Raw genomic sequence first — 16,741 nt, forward strand, 5'->3', positions numbered from 1 at the left:
GACAGCCTCAGTTTCCGGGGAGCTGCACGCAGGCGGCGTGGCACTCCCATGACGTCCTCCCTCTCTCCCTTACCCTAAGTAACAAGCCAAACCCGAACCAGATCAGCGTCAATAACGTCAAGGCAGGCGTGGTGAATGGGGCCGGGGCGCCAGGCCAGAGCCCTGGGGCCGGCCGAGCCTGCGAGAGCTGTTACAGTAAGTGCCCGCCGCCTGGCATCGGGGCCCACCCCCAGCGCTGGGCGCCCTGCACCGTCCTGGGGTCCTGGCCAGGGCGGGGGGCGGGGGTCACTCCCTGCCCGGGGAAGCCCTCGTCTTGGGTCGGTGGGGCGGCTCGGCGGGGGGGCGGGCGACACTGTGGAATGCTCTCTGCCGTCACTGGTTCTGCTTAAGGACCCGTCTATTTCCAACTTTGTTGTTCGTAGCCGCCCAGTCTTACCAGTGGTATTCTTGGGGTCCCCCTAACATGCAGTGTCGCCTCTGCGCCTCTTGCTGGACATATTGGAAGAAATATGGTGGCTTGAAAATGCCAACCCGGTTAGATGGAGAGAGGCCAGGACCAAACCGCAGTAACATGGTAAGTGGGCGCCCCTCCCCGCCCCCACGCGTGGCCGTGCGCCCGGCCCGCGGTCATGGCGCTGTGTCGGGGCGGCGCGCCCCCTTCCGCAGAGCCCCCATGGCATCCCAGCGCGGAGCAGCGGGAGCCCCAAGTTCGCCATGAAGACGAGACAGGCCTTTTACCTGCACACCACCAAGCTCACACGCATCGCCCGGCGCCTGTGCCGCGAGATCCTGCGCCCGTGGCACGCGGCCCGACACCCCTACATGCCCATCAACAGCGCGGCCATCAAGGCTGAGTGTGAGTGGCGCCCTCCCCCTCCGTCCCAAGCCCTGTGCCCTGTGCCCTGTGCCCTGTCCCCGCAGGAGGGGCGTGCCGGTGCTCTGGGGGTGCCCCATTGGGAGCTCTGGCCCCGGGCCCCTCTCACGTATGCCGGGCCCCCACACACAGGCACAGCCCGGCTGCCCGAAGCCTCCCAGAGCCCACTGGTGCTGAAGCAGGCCGTGCGGAAGCCTCTGGAAGCTGTGCTCCGGTACCTAGGTAAGCCTACCCCAGCCCTGCACGGCCAGCGAGGCCAGCCAGCGGCCGCCTGTGGGGGAGGGGGCATGCCTTCCCACAGCCCCCGACCGCTGCCCAGGCCCCTGAGCTGCCTGTGTGTTGCCGCAGCCTGTAGGGGCCTGGGGGTCCTGGGTTTGGGTTGGACACACCCAGGACAGACGCCCCCTGCAGACACCCACCAGGGTTCTCCACCGCCCGTCCCTGAGGGAAGGCCCACTGCGGGGTGAGCTGAACCGAAGCACCTGGCCAGCAGCTCCCAGCGCGGGCTCTGGTGGCCTGGGGACCCTCAACACCTTGGCCAGTGCCCTCTGCCTCCGCTTTGCCCACCACTCTGCCAGCCGTAGGCGGCTTGTCCTGGGGGCTCAGCCAGCGAGCTTGGGCAGGAGGGAACAGAGCCAACCACCTCTCTGGGCTCGGGGCGGGGTCACGAGTCAGTCCCTCCCAGCACGGAGGTGTCTGACCTTCTGGGAAGGACATTCCAGAACCGTGAGCTAAGTGTGTCCCGTGTAGACACGAGAGCGTTTGGCGTCATCGGATGTCTAGGGTCTGGGTCTTGGGGCTGGGCCTCAGCCCCCCTGAAAGCCATGAAGGGCTGGGAGGCCTTGGCAGGTATGAGCCTGAGCCTGCCGTGGCCAGCCCTCAGTGGGGCGTGTCCTTTGGCTGGGCCATCCCCGGCTGTTAATTCATCGTCTGGCCAGCGGCCAGCCCTCTGCCATCAGCTCCGGTGGCCTGGACCTGGACGCCTCTGATGGGCCTGCTTGTTTACGGGCCTGTGTCTGGAGCCTGCGAGCTGCTGGCAGTTACCCAGTGACCCGCGGGGCCCAGCCCTGCTTGCGGGACGCCCAGGGGTGTGGGATGGGGGGGTGTCCCCCCGGTGGGCCCTGTGGTCGTCCTCCGCCCGGATGGGCCAGGGGTGCTGCCGTGTGCGTTTGCTGCCCGCAGACCGGGCCCCTCCCGTGTTGCTCCCGACAGAGACCCACCCCCGCCCCCCCAAGCCCGACCCCGTGAAGAGCGTGTCCGGCGTGCTCAGCGGCCTGACCCCTGCCAAGTCGGCCCCCGTCATCAACAACGGCTCCCCCACCATCTTGGGCAAGAGGAGCTACGAGCAGCACAACGGGGTGGACGGTGAGTCCCCGGCGGGGCGGCCGGCGCGGCCTGCCGGCCCTGGGGTGCCCGGCCCCGCCCCCGCCGCACCCCTGCGTGCTGACCGTGTTCTCTCTCCCTCTCTCTCCCGTCGCCGGGCGCTGGCAGGCAACATGAAGAAGCGCCTCTTGATGCCCAGTAGGGGTAAGGCCCGGGGCGGCCGCGGCGCGGCTGCTGTGCTCTCGCGTGCATGGTGCACGGCGGGCGGCTCAGGGCACGCCCGCGGGGCAGTCCACATGGGCTGGGCCGCACCCCACTCCCCGTGCTCCCCCCCCCCCCCCACTCGCCCAGACGCCGCCTCCCGCCCCGGGGCCTCTGGCTGGTGGGCCATCCCCTCCCTCCCGGCCCGGTGCCCGGTCAGTGGACTGTCCTCTCGTGTGGCCCTGGCGCCCCCGCCGCCTGCCTGTACTGTCTGCCATCGCGCTGTGACCGCCCGCATGCCGTCAGCCTCAGCTCGCGTGGCTGCCCGTGCTGTGCCTACGACCCTCTTGTGCGCCCTGCCCGTTTTGGGGGGGGGTTGTGTGGGGGGCTTTGGGACCCTGGCCTCCCCAGTGGGGCAGATAGGACCGAGCTGTGGGCTGCACGTGGTCCACACGGCACAGGGAGGTGCCCCCAAGGGAAGGGGTCCCAGAGCCGAGGCCGCGACACCCTCTCCCAAGTGGGGTGGGACACCCAGGGGAAGGGGACTGAGGTCGGCGGAGGGGGGGGTGCGGGGCAGGAGGGGCAGGTGCATTGAGACCCTGCCACCACAAGCACCCCGGTTGGCAGTGCCTGGGGGAGCAGGACTCTGGGTTGTCCGGGCCCGTCTGTGGTCGCTCCCCCAGTGACTCGGGGCCTTGCTTTGCTCCCTTAGCTGGGCAGGGGGCACCCACGGTCTCTTCGGCTGCTCTCAAAGAAGGTGCTGGGAGAGGGGTGGCCACGGTGGCAGGGAGGGGCCGCTGGGCCCTGGAGGGTTGGCCCTCAGCAGGATCCGTGAGGGAGGGAGGCAGAGGGGGGCCAGGAGGGGCGATCTTGGGAGGATTGGGGTCTCGGCGTGGGCACTCCACGCTGTGGGCCGGCAAGCGTGGTCATGCCCGGAGCCCTTGCCCGGGCTCAGGACCGACGAGCTGCTTCTCGGGGTGCCGGCCACGGTGCTGGGCCAGGTGTGGGGACCCGTGGGTGGCAGCAGGCGGCGCCCATCCAGCCCAGCCTTGTCCTTGCCTCTCGGCCACGCCAGGAGCCCCGGCAGGCGCGTCCTGTGGGGTCAGCCGGTGGCCCTGGTGCCAGCTCCTGTCCTTGCACTCCCTGTGGCCTGCCCTGGGTCCCCGGTGCCCCTGCCGTCACTCCTGGCCCGCCCACCCTTCTCTCGGCGGCCAGCCCCCACCCCGTGCCCGTCTCCGCAGTGGGGGCTGGCCGGCTTGCTCTCTGCTAGATACCCGTGAATGATCTCATTCCACAGAAGTCAGCGGGCGTCTTTGGGGCTCCCTTTTTAAAAAGCGCTTCACGAGCAGGGTGGATAAAGTTAATTACTTGTATCGGTTTATCCAAATCGGTGTGCTTCTGTGTCTCCCCCAGTCTTAGCGTGTGGTGGTGTGGTCGGGGGTGCCCCCTGCCCAGGAGACCACAGGCTGGCCACCTGAGGCACCACCGGGCAGCCTAGGCCCAGGGGCATTGCCAGACTGTTGGGCAGGCATGAGCTGAGCTCTGGGCCAGGGCCTGGACTCCGGTGCCCTTGGGGCCTTAACTCACTAACCCAGCCCACCAGGCACATGCGCTCTGCACCCACCGCCCTCGGCCCCCCGGCAGCGCACACGCTCATTGTCTAACTAACGCTAACCGTGTGTTCTCTTCCCTCCGCGCCCATCGCTCTGATAGGCACTTACCTGGGTAAGTAGTGCTGGGTCTCGGGGCTGCAGGCCACGTGCCGGAGCCCCTCCCTCTGCCCTGCCTAGGGCTCCCCCAGCGACGAGGGGGTTTGCAGGGGGGCGGGCCGGGCAGCCGCTCGGGAAATGGACCTTGGCCAAGAAGCATATCTGGGAAGAGCTGGTTCTGGGGGGCCTCTGGCAGGACTCGCTCACACACGGGCACACTCAACGTCCGTGTGCACGCTCACTGGCACAGGTGGAGCAGGGGAGACAGTGGCAGGCCTGGGCTCACCCGGCTTCTCTGCCCAGGTCTTCACCGGCATGCATTCGCAAGTCGGGAGCCTCGCGTGCCCGTGGCAGGGATCTGGGGGGACCGTGACCTAGGACGGTGACTTCTCCAAGTCACGGGCCAAGGCCTGCAGCTCCAGACCCTCAGCCCGTGGGGTGGAAGCGCCTGTGTCCTGGCCACTGCTAGAAGCTCCCGTCTGCTCCTCCAGGGCAGCTAGCCCCAGGGTCGGCGAGGGATGCTTGGAGCCCCTGGGGAAGAAGCCCAGTGGGGCCCGAGGAGAGGCCGCCTTGGAGAGGGGGTCCTGGTGCCGCTGTGTTTTATCACTGTGCTAGGCGTCGCCTGGCTGCCGTGTAAACCAGGCTCCCACCGTCTTGGCCCCATCCAGGGCAGGCAGCCCGCGTGTCAGGGACTGTGCCGTCAGAACCGAGACTCCTGGCCTTCCGCCTAGAGCCCAGGCCAGTGCCGCCCTCACTGGCTGGGCCAGAGGTGGCCCTCAGAGCCCCCAAGAGCTGTGGGATCGTGTGGGGGCTGCTTGGGCTAGGCTGGGACCATGGGAGGACGTGGCCCCAGGTTTCCCGCCCTTTGGCTGAGGGGGCTCACGTTCTCTTCTCCCCGTTGTCAGGTCTGGCGAACCACGGGCAGACCAGGCACATGGTAAGAGCAAGGCCGGGCCCCAGCGGGACCCCTGCCCCTGCCCCCGCCCCCGTCCCCGCCCTGGCAGGACCCCCCCGCCCCAGTGCGCAAGCACAACGTGTGTCCGCGCACAGCTCCCTGGGCTGGTGGCGGGGAGGCCTGGGTGGCCCCGTCGGGCCCTGTGTCAGGAGCATCAGGGAGGCTCAGCGGGACCGGGAGGGGGCCGGCTCCAGGGTGCCCCTGGCCCTCAGTGCCTGCCCAGAGGGCCAGGCCTGCATGCCTCCTGCTGGGATTGCTGCCTTGGGGGTTTCGCGGTGCAGCGTGGAGGCCCCCAGGGCGTCGTCCTCAGGCCTCCCCTTGCCACAGGGACCAAGCCGGAACCTCCTGCTCAATGGGAAGTCCTACCCCACCAAAGTGCGCCTGATCCGGGGGGGCTCCCTGCCCCCTGTCAAGCGGCGGAGGATGAACTGGATCGATGCTCCTGACGATGTGTTCTACATGGCCACCGAGGAAACCAGGTGGGGGCCTCCCCGAGGCTGGCAGCGTGGGGGGTCCAGGGGACCTCCCTGAGGCTGGGAGGGGGCCGGGTTGCCTCCCCGAGGGTGGCGGAGTGGGGCATCCAGGGGGGCCTCCCCGGAGGCTAGGGGGGCAGGGGGCCTCCGCTCCCTGGTCACCTGCTGGCGTCGCTGCGTTCACAGGAAGATCCGCAAGCTGCTATCGTCCTCGGAGACCAAGCGTGCCGCCCGTAGGCCCTACAAGCCCATTGCCCTGCGCCAGAGCCAGGCCCTGCCCCTGCGGCCGCCCCCACCAGCCCCTGTCAATGACGAGCCCATCGTCATCGAGGACTAGGTGCCCCGCTGCCCAGCGAGGCCACTCCGACCACAGCCCGCGCCCCCGCCCGCCCGCCCACCCCTGCCCGGTTTTGGTAGTGCTCCCCTCCCGCCCCCCCCCCCCCCCCCCCCCCTGCAGAGAAACTACTCCTCCGGGCGCCTCAGGGGCAAGTGCCCTTTCACTTACTCCCAGAAAGCCCGGGAGTCGTTTTTAGCTTTGTGTTTACTTTTTGGCCGGAGCGGAGCTGAGGAGCCGCCGGGAGCCCGCACCACCCTGTGGGCCTCGCGTGCGGCCGCAAGTTTTGTTGTGTTCTGTTGAAGGTGCCATTTTAAATTTTATTTTTATTACTTTTTTTGTAGATGAACTTAAGCTCTGTAAACTTACATCTGGAATGTTAGGATCGGCATGGCCAGCGGCCGCCGAGCTGCCTGGTGGGGTTGGCCCCTGGTCTTTTCAAGTAATTTTCATATTAAAAAAAAACAAAGAAAAAAAAAGTTATAAAAAGAAAAAACCAACTGGCCCTTCCCGTGTCTTTTGTCCCCTGTCCCTCTCCTTGCCTTGAGCCTTGGGGCTGTCCCGTCCCCCCCAGCACCCCAGGGCACAGCTCACTTACCAGGGTTGGGTCAAGGGTGGCCTGGCAGTGTGCCAGGCAAGTGGGCACCTCAAGGCCAGAGATACCGTCCATAGGCAGGAGGACCCTTGAGAAAAAGCCCCAGCGAGCAGCATGTGACCCCTGGCTTTCCTGGCCTCCAGGCTGGGCTGGGGTTTTGTCCTTCCCTCACCTCTACCCCCACACCTGTCTCCTGCAGGGCCTGGCCCAGTGACCCCCTGTTTCCCATGGAGGAGCTGAGACCCTCCCCCCCCCCCGGCCACAACCATGTCTGGCTGAGGCAGGGAGTGGCCTGGACCTGGCCTTGGACCCAGACTGGCAGGTGCCTGGCTCCCGTGGCCGAATGGCTCCCCTCCCAGCAGGGCAAGCCAGCACAGCTGGGTCAGGCCAGCCCACCGCCCTCTCCTGGCAGAGCCCTGCCCCAGCTGTCTGAGGATTTCTGCCCAGACCTGCAGGGTCAGCCCCCAGCAGGTGTGGAGTTTCCAGAGTGAGAATTTGCTCAGATTTCAGCAAGTACGTTGTTTTCAGAAATTCTACCTGTGGCCATTCTTCGGCACCCACCTTTGCAGGCCAGCAAGACAGGTGCGAGCCGTCTAACCACTGAGGAGAGGGGTCTGGTGGGGGGGGACACCTCTCTGCCACCCCAGCTGGCCCGGAGAAGGGTGAGCTGGGCCCTCCTGGGGCGGGGCTCCCACCTCCTTCCTCCCGGAGCCCCGCCTCCTGCTCTCCCAGCCCTGCTGTGACAGGGTGCACATCTCAGCCAGGAATTCAAATAGAAACTACTTGTGCTCCCCCGCGGGAGACAGATAAGGGAGTCCTGGCTGCCCACCTCGAGCCCGTGATGGGGCCCTGTAAGGTGACAGGCCGGGGTGTTGAAGAAGTGGCCCCACCCAGCAGCCACTTCAATCCGCAGCCTGGCGCCCCTGCCCTGCCCGCTCCGAGACTCAGATGTGGCGTCTCTGGCGGGCGCCAGGCTGACAAAACTGAGCTTCCTGGGAGCCTCTTCCCAACCTGGGGGTCTGAGGAAGGGGCAGGGAGCTTCCTGAGGCCCCCTTCCCTCCTCCTCAGACGGGGGGTGGGCATTTCAGGCGAGCAGGAGTCGTCCCCATGGGGGCCCCGGCCTGCACACCTCCAAGCCCCCTGTCCTTCCCGGGCTTCCTGCCACCTACCACCGAGCCCAGCCCCGAGGTCCCCACAGCAGAGCCAAGATGTCCCCCGGGTGCTACTTGCCAACGTTGCCAGGACGCCGTGCCACTGTGGCCCCGGGGGAGGGACCTGCGCTCACACCTGGCTGGCTAGCTGCTTTCCTGGACACCCTCATCCATCCCACTGTCCTCATCCATCCCACTGCCCGGTCCCTGCCCCCATCTGTAGCCTTCTGTGGTCTCAGAGGTGGACACTGCTGTTCGGTGTCCATCGACCCAGAATAACCCCGTCACATCAGGGAGCCTCCGGTCAGGCCCAGGACTGTAGTTGGGTGCGGGGCACCTGTCCCCCAACCTGCCCCCCTCCCCCCCCCCCCCCCCCCCCCGCCCCGTCCCTGGGGTGGCTGGCCAGTTCCAACATAGTTTCCTTTGCTATACCTCCTCACTCTCCAGGCAGGGCTGGGCCCCTCCCACACAGCCTCCTTACAGAAGACACCTGATACCTGATGCTGAGCCTCAGCAAGCAGGGGGCTGTGAATGCCTGACCTGTGGGGAGCCCCATCGCGGGCCACCCTATCGGGAAGAGGACCGCGGAGGCCTCCCCACCCCCCTTGCCTGCCTTGCCTGGCAAGAGGCCAGAGTCAGGGTGCAGACGGAAAGGGGCTGGTCAGGCTGGTCAGTCAGGCTTGGGACCACATGTTTCTAGGCTGCTGTCCTCACAGTAACAGCAGTGGATAGAGTGTGAGTGCAGGGCATGGGCGGGGAGGGGAGGGCAGGAGCTGGCCAAGGCAGGACTGCCATGAAAGTCCGGGTTCTGGAGGGCCTGGTTCTAAGGGCCATGGGACACTGGCTTGCTCACTCCTCTAGTGTGCAAATACGCCTGGCACCAGGGGCCCGGCGGGTGCATCCGGCAGAGGATGGGGGGGGGGGGGGAGGCAGACCTTGGTGTCCAGCACAGAACCTCCAAGATACACAGTGGGGGGCCCAGGGGCCTGGAGGGAGCTGCCCAGACTGGATGGGGTCATTTGGGCTTGGGGTTCTGTCCATTTGCCAGGCTGGAGGCCCAGGGAAGGGCTTATTGGGAGGTAGAGCCCCAAGGGAGGAGACCAGGGGGTCCTCCTGTGCCCCACGGGAAGGGTAGGACCCGGTTTTTCAGACTCCATGATGGGGGCAAGGAGGGTTGGGAGGGATCAGGCAGGCCCCTGTTGGGAGGGGGACCTTGAGGGGATCCCTAGCTCTCCTGCTTTGGGGCCAGGAGGCTGGAGGTCAGAGGCCCCTGGGCACGGAGCTAGTGGGTCCAGAGGAGGGATGCAGGAGGCATCCTGCAGCGGTGGTGGGGGCGCAGGCGGATGGCAGTGCCAGCCCGCCGGGCACCTGCACGGAGAGCACGCCGGGGGGTCACCCCTCTTCTCTCCCATTTCTACTGCCCCTGGGTGGAGAGCCTGGGGAGAGTGCCTCCCAAGCCGGCAGCACGCCCAGGTCCCCTGCTGCCCGGCGCCCTCCCCCTCTTTCGCTTCCAGCAGTTTCTCTCCCGCTGTTTTTGGAAGCGTCGGGCGCCCTGCCTTCCACCCACTGAGCTTCAGCACCGTCGACGGTGTCAGGCGGGGGCGGGCGGCGGGGCAGGACCAGGGCCCGGCCAGGTGGCCGCGCCCCGCGGGGGAGCCGGCTCCGATCCCGCCGCGCGGCCATCGCTATAGAAACCGAGCAACAAAGGGACTCGGGGCGGGGGGCGCGCGGCGGGATGGGTGGGGTCCTCCGGGGGCGGGACGGGGGGGGGGGGGAGCACCCGGCGCCGAGGGCCGCCGTCCGTCTGCGTGTCCAGGGGCCGGCCTTCCGGGCCGAGGCCCGAAACAGCCAGGAATGCCCCCGAGCCGAGGGGGCTACGGACCCCCGCCCGCCCCGCCCCTGCCCCGGCGTTGCCATGGACACGAGCGAGGCACCGGCGTCGGGGCGCCGGGCGGGTCTGGCCGCCCTCGCGGCCCCGGCAGGTGCGCCCCCGCCCCCGCGGCGCCCCCCGCCGGACCCGGGGAGCGGGCTCCCGAGGCCCCGCCCCGGCCGCGGAGCCAATGGGTGCGCGGGCAGCCGGCGGGCGGGGCGGGGCGGCGGCGCGGTGGCGGCGGCGCGGAGAGGGCGCGGGCTGAGGGCCGACGGGCGCACCGACCATGGCCTCCAAGTGTCCCAAGTGCGACAAGACGGTGTACTTCGGTGAGTGCTGGGCCGGACCAGCGCCCGCCGCACTTCGCGGTCAGCCCCGGGCTGCGCGCCCCGCCTCGGGCTGCGCGGCCCCGGGATGCGCGGCCCCGAGGCCGGCTAGGCGCGCTGCCCACGCGGGTGCGGCCGGAGGGTGGAGCTGGACGAGGTGGGGGCAGCCACGCCCGAACCCCGCAGCGGCCGGTGGGCCCCGCGGGAGTGCGTGATCCTCCCAGGATGAGGCCGGGCTGTGGGGGGACGTTCGGGGTTCGCGGGCGCCGAGCGGGGCGGGGTCGGGGTCGGCGGGGCGCACGCTCTGGGAGCCTCCCGTGCGCTCCTGCCTTTCACGGCCCTTCCCGTGGACACGTGGCTGGCCCCCAGCAGTGACCACCCCCCAACCTCCACCTCGACCTCTGACCACAGCGGGCCCGGGTCAGATATGGGCTCTGTCTGGACTCGGTCCACGCGGGGGCGACCTTGGCCTCCCAACTCCTGCGTGTCCCAACGTGCTCCCTCCGTTGGCGCGAGTTCCCTCAGGACTTTGCTGCGCGTGAAGTGGGATGACAAACGGGTCCCCACAAGCATGAGAGGACACTGGAGCCCAGGTGGCCAAGTGCCCCTGCCTCCTCAAGGTCAGAAGAGCCCTAGACGACGGGAGGGTGTGGCGGGTCTCGGCCAGGATGGCCCCCCAGGGTATGCGGCAGCCCCTGGCGCTCACCCACTCTCTGGCGATCACACCCGCCTGTCTGGCTTACTCAGCCACTCTCTCTTCTCTTGGCTGATCCTGTCCCGACTTTGCCAGGGTGGCAAAGTCCCTGCCCCCGGATCCTTCCGCTAACACCCTCCTGGAGCCACAGACAGGGGGCCCTTCCCTGGTCATTGTGGGGACAGTGGTCGGGGTCTGGAATGTGGACGGGCCAAGGTGAAGGAAGCCACTTGGCTTCCCCGCTGAGGGAGGTGGATGGTTGTTTGCTCTTCCCAGAGGGGAGGGACCGGATTTGGCCTGGAGTGCTTCTGGCCTGGCTGGGAGCCCAGGGGCTTCCGGCCGACTCCCCAGTAGCTGGCCCAGTCCTCCGTCCCCATCCCAGAGGGGGCTCATCCCCGTAAGGCTCACGGTGGGGGACAGCCCTGGGGTCCTCCTGCCAGGCCCGCTGCCCACTACTTGGCCCCGACCAGGCCAGCTCAGGGCTCTCCAGGGCTGGGGCAGACAGTTCTGTGGACGGCCGCGAAAGCGTCTCTGCCTGCCTGCCTGGGCGGCCACTGGCTCCCAGCAGAAAACAAAGGCTGCTCAGACCCGCCTGGCTTCTGTCCTGGGCGGGAGGCGCTGGTGGAAGGAGGGGGGCCTTTGGCCTGGGATCCTGCCCATCCCCCAGTCAGGCGCCCCACCCCACCCCTGCCCCAGCAGCCCACACCCTTAAGCAGAGTGAGACCTGGGCCACGACACCCCAGAGTGGCCTCAGAATGCTTTGCCTTTGTGTCCTTAACGATGGTGCCGCCCGTGGGGAGCCCGGTCCCTTCCATGCCAAGAGACCCGATCAATTCTGTCTTCCCAACGGGGTTGGCAGTATGTGGCCATCTCCCCGCCCAGTGGGGTCTGAGGGTCATTCCCCTGCCCCCGCATAGCCATATGCTAGTGCTGGCCTGTGCGGCGTGGCTTTGGCAGCCCTGAGTGCAGCTGCCACGGCCGCTGCTGGCCAGCAGGAGGACTGGGAGACGGTGCCGGGCTGGCGTGGCACCCGACTGCCCCAGCATGGACACGGGAGGGGTGGCTGGCCAGCCTGTCCCAGCATCCTCGGGTAGAGTGGCCGTCGGGATCCAAGCCCCAGCTGCCTCCAGGAAGGGGTGGGTGTGGGCGGCGGTCCAGCAGGTCCTGCCAGGGCTACGGGGAGCCAGCACCCAGGGCCCCAAACCTGGGCCACCAGCAGCAGCACCCATGGGCCTCTGGGTGTGGGGAGTGACCCGGCCGGGCCCTCTCTCTCTTCACTCTGCCAGGGCCCTGGGGGAGGCCTGGCCCGCACAGCAACCTCGCTGCAAGGGGGCCAAAAGATCCGTTGGTCCTGGGGCTCGGCCAGCGTGGCAGGGGCCCGGTCCGCCTGACCTCCGCCCCACCCTCCCCACCACCCCCCCCTCACCGCCTGCCCTCCATGCTTCTGCTCAGACCCCTTCCCTTCCCTTCCCTTCGGAATTCCGGCTTGGCTCCAGCCTTTCTTCCTGCCCTCTCCTCCACCACCCTTTTCCTGCTGCGCTCTCCTGGGGAGGCCCCCCACACTTCCGGCCTTTAGGAGGTGGCCCAGTGGGCAGGGGGTGGGGTGGGGGTGACTGGGCCCTTAGCAACTGGTCTCTGACCTTGAGTGTGGAAGCAGCAGCTGGAGGCAGTGCCTTATCATGGGGAAACCAAATATAGACAGGTAGGCATTCTGTCCCATGGGGTGCAGGGGGCGCGGCACAGCCATGGAGGGTCCACAGCCGTGGAGGGTCCGGAGGCTGGGGTTGGCCCCTCCGCAGGGGGCTCTGCCCACCCCTTCAGGGCCCAATTGGGAGCGTTCAGGAGTCTGTGAGGGATGGAAAGGCGTATGAGTGTGAGGCCAGCGTCTGAGGGAGGGGCAGGTGCGTCGTTGAGAGGGTTCCCAGGGGTGTGAGGGTGACCGAGAGGGACCCAGCAGGGGCTCTGAGGGGCAGAAGGTGGTTCCGGCGTGTGGTGGGGGCTCGGAGGTTCCTTGTGGGGCTGGAGGGAGGGCTGAGGAGTCTGCCCACGCCAGGGCCCTGGCCGCTGGCGCTGACCTCCCGTCCTGCCCCCAGCTGAGAAGGTGAGCTCTCTGGGCAAGGACTGGCACAAGTTCTGTCTCAAGTGTGAGCGCTGCAGCAAGACACTGACCCCCGGGGGCCACGCTGAGGTGAGCCCCCTTCCCCGGGGCCGGGCGGGGGTGGGAGGCAAGCCTGGGCTGTGGGCGGGTGCCAGCCCTCACCCACACCCCTCTGCCTAGCACGACGGGAGGCCGTTCTGCCACAAGCCCTGCTATGCCACGCTGTTCGGACCCAAAGGTGAGCTTGGGTCCCCGCCCCCAGCCTGGGAGCCGTTCTGGCCCCGGAAGGGGCGGCACAGACTTGGGCCCGGAAGACACCAGCAGCCCCGGGGTCCCCTGGCCCCCTTCTCCCCTTGCCCATTCTGGGCCCTCCCCGGACAGTCTCTTCCATCCTGGTGATTCTAGCGTCCCCCATGCCCCTCCCAGAAGTCTGCCCCAGCCGGCTGGCACCCTCTGGTGGTGGTGGGGGGGGGGGGGTCCCGACCCCACAGAGTGGGCTGTGGAGAGAAGTGCAGTGGGGTGTGGGGGCTGGGGGTGGGCGAGGCCGCTCGCCCTACAGTGTCTGCCACTCCGCAGGGGTGAATATCGGAGGGGCCGGCTCCTACATCTACGAGAAACCCTCTGCCGAGGGCCCCCAGGTCACCGGCCCCATCGAGGTGCCCGTGGTCCGGGCTGAGGAGCGCAAGGCCAGCGGCCCCCCGAGGGGGCCCAGCAAAGGTGGGCTGGGCTCCGTGTCCGGGCGGAGGGGTGTCCCAGCGGCCAGGCCGTGCCCTGCCCTGACTCCTCCTTCCCTCAGCCTCCAGCGTCACCACGTTCACGGGGGAGCCCAACGTGTGTCCTCGCTGCAACAAGAGGGTCTACTTTGGTGAGTGAGAGCGCCGGCAGCAGCCTCTGGGGGGGTGCCCTAGGAGGGCCCCTCAGCATCACCGTCTGTCTCCCCTCCCAGCCGAGAAGGTGACCTCTCTGGGCAAGGACTGGCACCGCCCGTGCCTGCGCTGTGAGCGCTGTGGGAAGACGCTAACTCCAGGCGGGCACGCGGAGGTGAGGGGGTAGGGCCTGCGGAGGTGGGGGGCGGGTTTGCGGAGGTGGGGGCGGGTTTGCGGAGGTGGGGGCGGGCCTGCCGAGGTGGGGGGGCAGGCCTGCGGAGGTGGGGGGGCGGGTTTGCGGAGAAGAGGGGGTGAGCCTGCAGTGGTGGGGGGTGGGCCTGCGGAGGGTGGGGGGGCGTGTTTGCGGAGGGTGGGGGGGCGTGTTTGCGGAGGTGGGCGGCACATGGAGGTGACGCCCGGGGTGGCCTGGGGGTGGGGTTGGGGGTGAGCCAGCGGTGGGTGCTATCCCCCGGTGGCCAGAGTGGAGGCCTACGGGTGCACGGATGCTCCCAGGCATCCTCCCGGCCATCCCCCCATCCATCAGGTGAGTGGAACCTGGCATGGCTTTGGGGTCCTTGAAGGCTGTAAGGGAGGGCGGGGGTGTGTGGACAACCAGGAAGCCAGGTGAGGGTGTGGGGAGAGGAAGGCAGAAATCTCAGCTCTGTGCCTGTTCCGCCCCCAGCACGATGGCCAGCCCTATTGCCACAAGCCCTGCTACGGAATACTCTTTGGACCGAAAGGTGAGTGCCGCCAGGAGGCCTGGGATCCTGGTGCCCTCCTCCCCACTCCTCCCTACCGCCTTTGTGCCCTTTTCTGCAGGAGTGAATACCGGAGCGGTGGGCAGCTACATCTATGACAGAGACCCAGAGGGCAAAGCTCAGCCCTAGGGATGCAGCCCGTCCAAGGAGCCGGGGCCTTCTCCTCTGCCGGCCCTGCTCCAGAGCCTACTGCTTGGCCCTATGGGGGAGAGCGGCCAGCCGTGCGGTCCTCCCCCTGCACGTCCAGGGCCCTGGTGTTGTGCGGGAGGAGGCCCGCCTGCCTATCCCCGTTTCTCTCCCCTGCCCGTGGTCCCCTTTTGCGTCCACGTGGTCCCACACGGCCCCGCGTGTCTCCTGGCCCTCCGTGGGTCTGTCTGAGGTGGGCGTCCCGCTCTCCCCCTCCTACTGCCCCAGGCCTGCCTCACAGTGTTATTTCTGCTCCCCTCGCCGGTGACGCTGCCCCGCTCTTCACGGTGTTCCCAGGGCGGACCCAGGGCGTCCCTGCCAGGAGCCCTCTGCCCATCGCCCCCACCGCCTTGCAGTGCCTGCCTGACACCCTCACGCGGCTCACATGTAACTGCTGAGATTGCCGTCAATAAAGGTTTGAGGGTTGGGGGACCCCGCCGTGCCTCTGGTTGGGGGATGGACGTACGTCGGGACTGTAATCCCTTGTCCCTTCCACAGACGGTCCCCACACCCGCGGGCTGGCTTCTGGTGGGAGTGGGGTCCTAGTCCCAAGGCTGGTAGGGGTGGGTGGGGAGGCAGGCAGCTCCATTGTGGGCCGTGGTGCCAGCACCGAGGTGGAAAAGGCAGCTGAGACAGGGACCGGAGCAGGTGGAGGTGGGAGCATGGGAAGAATCCTGGGTTTGGGGTCCTGGTCCCCAGAAATGTCAGCAGTGGGCACTAGAGCCAGGAGATGCCTCCATCCATCAGGGCGGGGTCTGCCTTGGGACAGAGAGCCAAGGGCATGGCACATGGGGGAAAGGGGGCAGGTGACGGGAGGACGGTCCTCTCTAGGAGTGCAGGAGCTGGGGAGTAGGCAGAGGCAAGGTGGGCCTTCAGGACCCAGCCTGGAAGTGTGGTGGCTTGGATGGGGAAGGGTGTGGTCAGCATCAGTGGGGGCCAAGGGACAGAACGGGGGCAGTCTGAAGGCCAGGGCTTGAGGGCTTGAGTCCCCCTGTTTGAGTGCTCCTTCCCAGCCGGTGTCCCTGTGTCCGGGTTTGCAGTGTTAGTGGAGTCACCCCTGGCCTCCCCAGGCAGCCCAGTCTCTGCCCTTTGAACCTGTCAGGAGCCCTCCCTCCTGTCTTCCTTTTTCCGCCGCTTCTGGACAGCCCAGCAGAGGGCGCACCTTCTGTTCCACTCCAGGCTCCGGCGGAACTCAGGCCGATCTACCCTGACCTGCCCCTAGCACCGCAGCCCCAGAAGCTCTGACCTCCTCAAAGCCGGGGCATCTGGGCCCATGTGCCCTGCACCCCAGGACCAGCTCTCTGTGCCTCAACCCTTGGCACAGGGCCCCTCCCGGGCTCTCCCTCCAGTCCACCAGCTCAGACACAGCTGAGCCTGCGTGCATGCCATAGCCATTGTCCTTGGAGCGGCCATGCGTGTCCCTGGGGGTGGATCGGCCGGCTCGGGTGTCCAGCAATGCCAGGCCGTCCCATCGAACTGTGGGCAGCAGTGTCTCCTCTCACCTGGCTACCCCTGGAATGCAGCCAGAGTGTGCAGGGCAGGTGGCCTGGGGGCGGGGGAGGGGCCGCTGGAGCAGGCACCCCAGGGGCAGCCGGTGTCCCCCTCCCCCCCCCCAGGGCAGAGCAAGTACCACGGGGGCACTGGTGCAAGCTGGGCGGAAGGCCCCCACCTGCCCCAGGCTGTGGCTCCATGGTTGGGGGGACCTTTGGGGGAGAATCCATGGTTGGGGGGACCTTTGGGGGGAGAATCCAGACTTTCTGAGCAGCACACGCCCGCCCTGGCTGCGGTGTCGGATGGGAAATTCCTGCCCTCTGCCGGGCGGGGAGCTGCTAAGGGCGCAACTTGGGCCCTCCCTCGGGAGCCTCCAGTGGAAACTATGTGGGGAGGAGAGGGGGTGGGCGGCGCGCCCTTTCCCCAAACCCGGGGCGGAGGGGGCTCTGGGTGGGTGAAAGCCCGCCTGGCAGCACGGGGGCGAGGGTGCCGGGACCGCCTCGGGGAAGGTCGGCTCCGGCCCGCCTTGGGACGCAGCGGCCCCCAGCTCCCGGGGCCGGCCGGGAAAGCGCGTCCCATTTCCTGCGGGCGGAGCAGGACTCGCCGCCTTGTTTGTTTCCAAGGGGTTGCCATGGAAACCGGGCGGTGCCGCTACCACTGGTCTCCGCGCGCGTCGCTAGGCGCGTCGTTGTGACAACGGTGTGACGGCGGTGCGCCCGCGCGGCCGCGGCCTTCTCGTTGGCACCGGCACCAGGAAGCCCCCCAGCAAGTCAGGTGCTTCCTCCGTCGCCCACAGCCCCGGACGCTCCCGCAAGATGCGGGAGAGGCGGCAATGGG

General features: G+C 68.2%; 2 protein-coding genes across 9 annotated transcripts in view; both read left to right on the top strand.

Annotated features, from left to right (window-relative positions):
- The window catches only part of MTA1 (metastasis associated 1), a 34,263-nt gene extending 27,894 nt beyond the window's left edge, over window positions 1–6,369 (top strand). For 2 of the 7 annotated variants that reach the window (XM_047861134.1, XM_047861138.1), the window contains 10 exons: window positions 80–195; window positions 423–574; window positions 667–856; window positions 1,007–1,096; window positions 2,087–2,239; window positions 2,366–2,401; window positions 4,112–4,123; window positions 5,013–5,044; window positions 5,390–5,541; window positions 5,722–6,369. In XM_047861134.1, coding sequence (XP_047717090.1) covers window positions 80–195; window positions 423–574; window positions 667–856; window positions 1,007–1,096; window positions 2,087–2,239; window positions 2,366–2,401; window positions 4,112–4,123; window positions 5,013–5,044; window positions 5,390–5,541; window positions 5,722–5,872 — 1,084 coding nt within the window. In that variant the 3' untranslated portion in view covers window positions 5,873–6,369. Of the gene's footprint in view, window positions 1–79; window positions 196–422; window positions 575–666; window positions 857–1,006; window positions 1,097–2,086; window positions 2,240–2,365; window positions 2,402–4,111; window positions 4,124–5,012; window positions 5,045–5,389; window positions 5,542–5,721 lie in introns of those variants that run through there. The other 5 variants (XM_047861135.1, XM_047861139.1, XM_047861136.1 and 2 more) reach the window with 3 other exon arrangements.
- A 3,316-nt stretch (window positions 6,370–9,685) lies between these two features.
- On the top strand, window positions 9,686–14,848 carry CRIP2 (cysteine rich protein 2). 2 transcript variants are annotated; one of them, XM_047861150.1, is made up of 8 exons: window positions 9,686–9,814; window positions 12,599–12,693; window positions 12,784–12,841; window positions 13,180–13,320; window positions 13,400–13,468; window positions 13,550–13,644; window positions 14,152–14,209; window positions 14,289–14,848. In XM_047861150.1, exons 1-8 carry the CDS (start codon window positions 9,772–9,774, stop codon window positions 14,354–14,356), a joined length of 627 nt encoding a protein of 208 aa, XP_047717106.1. In that variant the 5' UTR covers window positions 9,686–9,771; the 3' UTR covers window positions 14,357–14,848. The 2 variants fall into 2 exon arrangements, with proteins under 2 accessions (XP_047717106.1, XP_047717105.1); XM_047861149.1 differs by lacking the exon at window positions 9,686–9,814 and adding an exon at window positions 10,134–10,431.
- The last annotated feature ends 1,893 nt before the right edge of the window (window positions 14,849–16,741 follow it).

The sequence above is a fragment of the Prionailurus viverrinus genome, chromosome B3, assembly GCF_022837055.1.
Source record: "Prionailurus viverrinus isolate Anna chromosome B3, UM_Priviv_1.0, whole genome shotgun sequence".
NCBI classification, from domain to species: Eukaryota; Metazoa; Chordata; class Mammalia; order Carnivora; family Felidae; genus Prionailurus; species Prionailurus viverrinus.